The sequence below is a fragment of the Marmota marmota genome, unplaced genomic scaffold, assembly GCF_001458135.2.
Source record: "Marmota marmota marmota unplaced genomic scaffold, marMar, whole genome shotgun sequence".
In the NCBI taxonomy this organism is placed as follows: Eukaryota; Metazoa; Chordata; class Mammalia; order Rodentia; family Sciuridae; genus Marmota; species Marmota marmota.
Window position 1 is genome coordinate 1,903,830 of NW_026000172.1, and position 8,473 is coordinate 1,912,302.

Below are 8,473 nucleotides of genomic sequence, written 5' to 3' on the forward strand. Positions count from 1 at the left end.
GAGGAAGAGAGAGAGGGAGAGGGAGGGAGGGAGAAGGAGAGGGAGAGAGGGAGGGAGGGAGAGAGGGGGAAGGAGATGGATGGAGAGGGAGAGAGGGAGGGATAGGGAGAGATGGAAGGAGAGAGAGAGGGAGAGGGAGGGACAGAGGGAGGGAGGAAATCGGCTGCCTCTCTGACTCCTCAGGGAGGTGCCCGTGTGAACAGTTTTTGGCCCAGGTGGCCTGGCCTGGAGTGTGTGCAGGTGTTCACGTGTTATGAGCACGTTATGCATGTGATCAGAGGATGACTAGAGACCGAGCACACAGTGGGTGGGGGCACCAAGAAGGGGTCTTCTCTGAGTTCAGGAGGCCCCCTGGAGCTGGGTTGTGCTGAGTAGGGGTGGGGGAGGGTGCCACACCAGAGCTGTGTGTGCCCTGCGCTGAGCCAGGCTGCACATGAGGTGCTGAGTCTCCAGTTGCGTCAAACCTCAGCCGAGCTCCCTCCAGGCTGGACAGCTCAAGACAGGGAGGCTGAGGGCATGCTGGGCCAGCACTCCCTAGAGTCCCTGATGTCCATTGTGCGGCATGCGGTGGGGTTCGGTCCTCTTGCCCCGCACCCCCACCCCTGAACCCCCCTCTGGCCCTGGACTCTCTAGCTCTCTGAGGCAGTGACGTCGCAATCGGTGTCCGATGAGGCCATTACCAGGGCCATGGGCCGCTGCTGGGAGGAGAACCGGTACCTGCTGTGCCCTCACTCGGCCGTGGCCGTGAGCTACCATTACCAGCAGTTGGATAGGCAGCAGCCCAGGTGTGGCCGTGGGGTCTGGGTTTCTGGGTCTTTTGACTTTCAGGATCCCTGCTCTTCCCCAAGCAGGGCCACAGGATTATGGGGAAGGGGCTTCGGTGGTGTGATGGGTGCCTGTGAAACTGCCTGGCCCTGTGGCCTAGAGCAGGAAAGAGGGGATACCCAGGGCGCCAGCAGGGGGCAATGGAGTCCAGTGGCAAGGGCAGGATGCTTCAGCTAAGTTCCAGGCTCCCGTCAGTACTGACCGTTCCTCTGTCCTCCCTGGGCCTCCCTGTCCGGCCCTTCCCCTTCCTTCCTCCTCCTCTGCCTTCGCCTTGCCCACCCTCCTGCTACCCCCCTGCCCCTGCTGCCCACCCTCCACAGCACTCCCAGGTGCTGCCTCGCCCCTGCCTCTGCAGCCAAGTTCCCCGAGGCCGTCTTGGCTGCCGGGCTGACCCCGGAGACCCCAGTGGATATCCTGGCCCTAGAGAACAAGGAGACGCGATGCACCCCGATGCAGAGGGAGGACGACTGGACCTTGATGCTTCGGGATGCGGTCGAGCACCTGAGCCAGCGGTGGAGGGGTGCCTCCCCGAGTGCTTCTGCTTAGCCCGCTAGAGTGGCCTCCTCTGGGCCTTGGACCCCAGAGTGCTCCCTAGAGCCACCCTGACACCCTCCTCCTCCTAAAGAGCTAGGGCAGGAGACTCTGGACGCTGCTCAGTGGGTCTGGCACCTGCAGTATAGAGGGTCGAGGTGGGGACCCCAGGGGCCAGCGGCAAGCCTCGGTAGCACGGTGTGCAGACCCAGCCGAGCAGCCTGTTGCTTGCACCTCGGGGCCAGGGCAGAGCTGCCTGTGTCCCTGGGTTCAGATCCTGTGGCACTGGGAGAAGCTTTAGGCAAACCTGCATCCTGCACTCTCAGAGTCAGCCTCCTGCCCTGCGTACCAAGAGTCCAGGGAAGACAGGCACAGGGTCAACTGCTGCCAGAAGACACTGGTCCCACCCTCAGGGCTGCTGTGACCTGACCCAGTGGGCACCTGGCATTCCATCAGAACACAGCATCTCCATGGTGCTCCAGGACTGAGGGTGTGAGGGCACCAGCTGCTGGCACAATGGACATGGAGGCCTGGCTTTGGGAGCCCCAGGGAAGGACGAGAGGGCGGGAGGAGACTCCTGCAGAGTGATGGGCTTCAAAGCCCACAACGGGACAGTTTCCAGGACTCCAGTCCCATAGTGGCTCTCTTCCCTTTAGGCCCAACAGGCCCTGGCCGAGGGAGTGCCCCACTGTTCCAGGCCCCTGAAAATGTTTTTGTCTTTGTTTTTGTTTTAAATCAAAAGAGAGCAATGTGGCCAGGCTGGTGGCACACACCTGTAATCCCAGCGGCTGGGGAGGCTGAGGCAGGAGGATCACGAGTTCCAAGGCAGCCTCAGCTACAGCGAGGAACTGAGCAACTCAGTGAGACCCTGTCTCTAAATAAAATGCACAATAGGGCTGGGATGTGGCTCAGTGGTCGAGCGCCCCTGAGGTCAATCCTTGGTACCCCCCTCAACAAAAGAGCAATGGTTATTTTTATCCTTCACCAACCCAGTTGTGTAATAGAACTTTATTTTATTATTTTTTAATGTAATAGAATTTTAAATGTTTTTGTAGAGGGAGAAATTCCCCTGGTGGCCCCAAGAGCCCCAGCTACGTGCCATTTGACAGTTTGCAAAAATTGGCTCATGTAATCCAATGATGGCCTGTGTAGTGGGTGCTACTGTTTCCCCACCTTACAGAGGAGGAAACCCAGGCTCTGAGGGGCGATGGCCCGCAGGTGGCACCGTGAGGGAGCAGGGGCTGGCCTGGAGCTTGGTTCTGTGGCTTTGAGCTTGTGCAGTTTTCATCCCAGAGCCTCCTGGACAGTGCACGCGTTCTTGTGGGGCTCCCTCTGTCCTTCCCCGTGTGTCCCCTCCGGGGTCCTCCTCCCCGCTCCCCTGTGGGTGCTTACGGGCCCTACCCTCAGCCTCACTTCCGTCTCTACCACTTGCTGGCTGTTTGGTCTTGGACAAGTTACCCAACCTCTCTGAGCCCCCTCTCCTTGTTTGTAAAGTGAAGGAATCAAAGTCTGGAAAGTGCTTTACGAAGGGCTCAGCCCCTGGTCAGTGGCGAATGGCCCAAGAGAGGGAACCCTCCCTTCATCTGTGTCACTGCAGGTCACCAAGGCTGGTGGCCCGGCTAGCGGGACCACTACTGGCCCAACTGTGGCTCTCAGTCCCCAGATAACCCCAGCAGAGCCCATGGCTGGACCAGGTCCACCTCCAACCTGCGCCCAGAACAGCTGGGCACCGTTAGACCCCTACAGAGCTGCAGACCCAGGGAAGGCGGCCTCCAGGCAAGAAGATCCCTTCAGAAGGCAGTTGGTAAAAGACACAGGTGGCTTAAAAGTGCTGGATCCTGCTTATGGTAAGAGGTGCGGCAGCCTCAGAGTTGACCTTACTCTGGGAGTGCGGAGTGCTTCACCTTGCCTGATCCTCAGGGCAGACCTGTGGTGACCGCCAGGAGAGGAGCCTGAGGCTCACGGAGGTGAAGGGTTTGTGACCTCCCAGCCAGCCAGTGGGTGCCGCAGCAGGACGCAGCCTTGCTCCAGCTTCACTTGGCGTGAGGGGCTTGCTTTCATTGAAGTGTGTGTGTGTAGATGTGCCTGGTGTGTGTGCATGTGTGTGCATCATGTGTGCTGATGTGCGTGGTGCGTGTGCATGTGTGTGCCTGGTGTGTGTGTGTGATGTGCCTGGTGTATGTGCGTGTGCATGCATGGCATGTGTATGCATATGTGTATGGTGTGCATGTGTGCCTGGTGTGTGTGCTTGCGTGTGCATCATGTGTGCTAATGTGCATGGTGCGTGTGCATGTGTGCATGTATGTGCCTGGTATGTGTGTGATGTGCCTAGTGTATGTACATGACGTGTGTGTGTAGATGTGCCTGGTGTGTGCATGTGTGTGTCTGGTGTGTGTGGTGTGTGTGCATGTGCATGGCATGTGTGTAGATGTGCCTGGTGTGTGCGTGCATGTGGCGTGTGTGTGGATGTGCATGCACACGTACCTGTCGGCTCAGGCTGACATGTCACACTGACTGCTCAGGGACAGCCATCTCCTCAGCTCTGCAGGGTGGACGTGCAGGGCTCCGCCGGGCTGGCTTCATTCCAGGGTCCCTGTGGCCCGCAGATGGCACCTGCTCCCTCAGCCTGCACTTGGTCTTCCCTGCGTCTGGGTCTGCACTTCCACTTTTTGTATGGACTCCGGTCCTGTTGGACCAGGGACTACCCTACAGACGTCCACCGGTGCTGGGCAGCTGGGGAGAGGCAAGGCAGGAGGAGGCCTAGCAGCTTCAGGATAGGCCAGAGCTGTCCAGGGCAGAAGACAGGCTCCCGGTACAGGTGCTAGGTCCCTGCAGCCCCTCTTCCTCCACTCCAGCACTGGCCAGCTCTTGCTGCGATGGGCTTGGGGTCTCCTGCCCTACCTAAGCACTCCCTAGGGGCCTGCAGAGCACCCCATATGCCCAGGACCTGACCCCCAAATGTGGCCTCCCCTGAAAGCCTTCATGGGAGCAGATCCAGGAGGAGCTGCCGGGCGGCAGGGCGGGTGCCGGGCTGCTGCTCCAGCGGCCTCCTGGGCTCCACCCTGCTTTTTTATCCGCAGTAGGTTGGTCAATGCAGAGGCCTGTTGGACACCAGCAGGTGGAGTAAGCCTGTCCCTGTGCATCTCTGCTGCGAGGAGCACGCCTCTTTCCTTTGGGCAGCTGCTCTGGAGACCAGGCCAGGGCCTGGAACAGGTGCCAAGTGGAAAACTCGGCAGGGCTCCGTCTTCAGAGCCACCATGAAACCTCTGGAGACTCCCCTGGGCTTGGCCCCTGGGGAAGGTCACCACTCACATGGGGAGGGTTGCCACCCACCTGGGGAAGGACCCCACCCACCTGGGGAAGGTTGTCTCCCACCTGGGAAAGGTCACCACTCACATGGGGAGGGTCGCCACCCACCTGGGGAAGGTATCTTCCACTTGTAGAGGGTCACCTCCCATCGTGGAGGGTCTTCATGACCCACGTCTCCCACCTGGGGAGGTTCACCACTCAATGGGGAGGGTCGCCACTCACATGGGGAGGGTCTCTCTGTACCTAGGGAAGGTCGCCTCCCACCTGGGGAAGATCGTCTCCCACCTGGGGAGGGTCGCCAATCACATGGAGAGGGGGTCACTTCCCACCTGGGGAGGGTCCCCTCCCCTCATCTGGCTTGGATCACTTCTGTCCCTCACTGCTTGCCCATAGGCAGGGACAGCGCTTGCTTGCAAATGAATTTAGGGCATAAGAGTTCAGAGGGGTTGGGGCCCAGCTCTGGGCAGAGCTTCTGCAAACAAAGGTCACTGCGAGGTGCCACCTGCTCCCCTGGACAAACATCCCCCCGCCGGTGCATTTCGTGGCCAGAAGAGGGCAGCAGAGCACACGCAAAGTCCTCCTCCCAGCTCCCACAGCCTCTGGCCCACACCACAGTGCCCGTCTGACTTAATTCTCTGGGAATTAACCATTGCAAGGGGCCCCCACAGGTCTCTCTCTCCCTCTCCCTCTCCCTCTCTCTCTCTCTCTCTCTCTCTCTCTCGGTGGTGAGGTTTGAATTTGGCCACACACATGCTACGTGAGCGCTCCACCACTGAGCCACACCCCCTGCCTCCAGAGATACTGTAAAACTTCATTATTTCTCAAAATTAGTATTGGGACCGCCCTCTTTTTAAAAAAAAAAAAATCACACATGCCTCCAATGTTGTCTTAAGTAGTTTTTGGCTTTGTAATAAAGGTACTGAGACATGGATAAACGTGGAACCCTGTGAGTTTGGATGCTGACAGCTCTTGTGCGGGATGAGCAGAAATCGAATTCCAATCTAGTGTGAACACATCTACAGACAGCATCATGGAAAGCAAGGTCTCTGTCACTGTGTGATACCCTGGCCGCCTGGAGCCTGGCCTGGGGTCTGATCTTCCTGGGGCTGTTAGCGCGGTTCTCTCCCTTTTAACTTGGGGCTTGGCTCCTGTGCTTCACTTCTTCTAACCACAGGGGCAAGTCCCATCTCAGCCACTGTGACGTCCAGCTGTCCTGTGGATGTCCTATTGCCTCTCCTTCCTGGCTTGTGCCTGCTGAGATGGTATTGTTGCTTGTGACTGTTAAATTCACGTTCAAAGGCAGACGCTGAAATTACGTGTTAAGACTTAGTTTTTAGGTGGCAGACGATCCAGAGAATCTCTTTTGGCAGAGAATTCTCAAACAGCAAAAATGCGAGCCTGGAGCCCCTGTGCGAAACTTCTCTCCCAATCTCTGTTCTTTATACAAAATCTTTGTATGTGGTGCTGAGGATTGAACGCGGGCCGCACGCATGTGGCTTGAGCCACATCCCCAGCCCATTCTCTGTTCTTTACAGATGAGCAAACTGGGGCTCAGAGAGGGGAGTGAACAAGGTCACACAGCCACGGGCACGGTAGCTGAGGACCCTGGCTCTCAGGCTGCACAGCAATTTCTGCTGTCATTCCCTTGGGCAGCCAGGATGGACTTGGCCCTGGGAGGAGAACCTGGACACGGACCTTCTGAGGGTCAGCTGTCCCAGCTTGGGCACTTTCTGCAGGTTCCAGCAGCTATTTTCCAAAGCATAGAAAGTGGAAGACCACTGGCTTGACCCAGTCAGGGGAAGACCCCAGCTAAGGCTGCCCCTGGAGAGGCCAGACCCCTCCAGGTGTCAGGTCTGGCAAGAAGGCCCAACCGCAGTTCTGGGGCCTTTTTTCCTGATTCTGCTCTCTTGCCGGGCCCTTTAGGTATTACCTTGCTGCAGCCATCACTGTGGTCTTGGTGGAAAAGGACCCTTCCTCCTCCCAATCCAGGGCAGGCTTGTAACTTGAGGTCTACTAATTGCCTGGGGCTCGTGGTTGGAGTTCAGAGGGTCTGAGAACTTGGAGGGGAAGAAGCTGTGTCTTTCTAGTGCTGCCAAGGTTAGACCTTCCCTCAGGCACACCAGCTGGTGGCCAACCTGTGACTTAGCCACGCCTGGCACTTGTCATCTATGGAACTCACTGGTGTTTCTAGGTGACATTCAAGCAGTTATAAGTATCCCGGCTTATCACTAACACTCTTGGATACTTTGAAATATTATTAGACACAACACAATGTTATTTATCAATAAAAGGTGCATTTCTATATTGTGTTTTAAAATATGTCGGTCTCTGTGCTTCAATATAACCAGCTTTTCTCTTCTTCCATGTATTTCATTGGATGCCTCTGAAGATGTTATTCCAGACTGTGGAAGGAGGGGTGGCACACAGAAGCTTTCTGTCCAGGGGAGACAGATCTGTCCAGAGTGGTCACTTCTTGACATCAACTATATACTGGGCACATCCAGGTTCTTCATATACTTTCTCTAAACCTTGCAACAATGAGGTGGACATTGCGGTTCTCAGCTTCTCCCCAGGGAAACTGAGGCTCAGGAAGGCGCCGACAAAACAGTCAATACACCAGACACTGGAAAACCCAGGAGCAGAGTTCATGTTTCCCTTCTCAAGGGTACTCCAGGCCACACCTCCCCCATACCCCATAGGTAGTTGACTGGATGAAAAGAGATCAGCTGGCCCTGCCAGGAGTGGACCAGCAAATCCTCAAGAAAAGGTGAGTCAGGGACCAGCCTGAGACTCAGGCAAGTGCGGCTGCTCTACCCCAGCCGAGGCACCCCCTTCCCCTCTGCAGTTCCAGCCTGTGCCTACCACGGGGTCCTGCCCATGCGGACACATGGAACTGCTGTACCCACCTTGCCCCATGAGCAGAGAGGGGCAAGGCCCTCAGTACTTGGGGAGGCTGGGGACCTCTGAGCAGAGTGGCCCTGCAGCAGGACCTCTGGAGCACTCATCAGGACCTCTGGAGAGCTGGCGTGGACCTCTGGAGAGCTCGTGTAGATCTCTGGAGAGCTCCTGTGGACCTCTGGAGCACTCCTTTGGACCTCTGGAGTGCTCCTGTGGACCTCTGGAGTGCTCCTGTGGACCTCTAGAGAGCTCGTGTGGACCTATGGAGAGCTCATCAGGACCTCTGGAGCGCTTGTCAGGACCTCTGGAGAGCTTGGTCTTTCCTGGACAACAGGAAGCTCTGAGCCTGGCCCTGGTCTGTGCTGCAGGCTGCTCACATCGGCAGAGGCTCCCGCACACAGGCCTGTCCTGAGGATGGAGTGTCACAGCCGGGACCTCTAAGACCCTCCTGTCCCCCTCAGCGCTGCCGTCCTGGTCTGTGAGGGGGCCGGCTGTGTTCTGTTCCTTCCCAGGCCCCTTGCCCATGGGCGTGGCCAGCCCTGCATTGGGCAGCAGCTTTTCCTGTCACTGTCCTGCCAAGGGAGAGAGTGAGACTCCTTGGGACAGAAGTGTTGCTCCTGCCTGGGTGTGGTGTCCATAGCCAGGGAACACCCAGCACTTATCAGTCCCTGCTGTGGTTGTGGTGGCCAGCTAGGTCCAAGGCAGCATCCTGGAGAAGGCAGAGCCTACCTCCAGCAATTTCTAGAAGACACCCCCAAACACACTCAGGGATGGAGTAGAGGAGCCACCAGGTCGGTCACTTCTGTGGGCTTCTGTCCAGTGCTGGGCAGTTAATGACAGAGCCCTGGAGAGCGTGTGTCAGGCACGTCACTGTAGCGTGGAAGGATATGGTCTTGCCGTTGTAGGGGCT

At 57.5% G+C, this 8,473-nt stretch overlaps 1 protein-coding gene across 5 annotated transcripts in view; it reads left to right on the top strand.

Annotated features, from left to right (window-relative positions):
* Thnsl2 (threonine synthase like 2) overlaps positions 1–6,982 on the top strand; it is a 19,665-nt gene extending 12,683 nt beyond the window's left edge. For 3 of the 5 annotated variants that reach the window (XM_015506321.2, XM_048787817.1, XM_015506323.2), the window contains 2 exons: positions 634–785; positions 1,146–6,982. In XM_015506321.2, the coding sequence (XP_015361807.1) occupies positions 634–785; positions 1,146–1,371 (378 nt within the window). In that variant the 3' untranslated portion in view covers positions 1,372–6,982. The remainder of the gene's footprint in view (positions 1–633; positions 786–1,145) is intronic. The other 2 variants (XR_007342188.1, XM_048787816.1) reach the window with 2 other exon arrangements.
* The last annotated feature ends 1,491 nt before the right edge of the window (positions 6,983–8,473 follow it).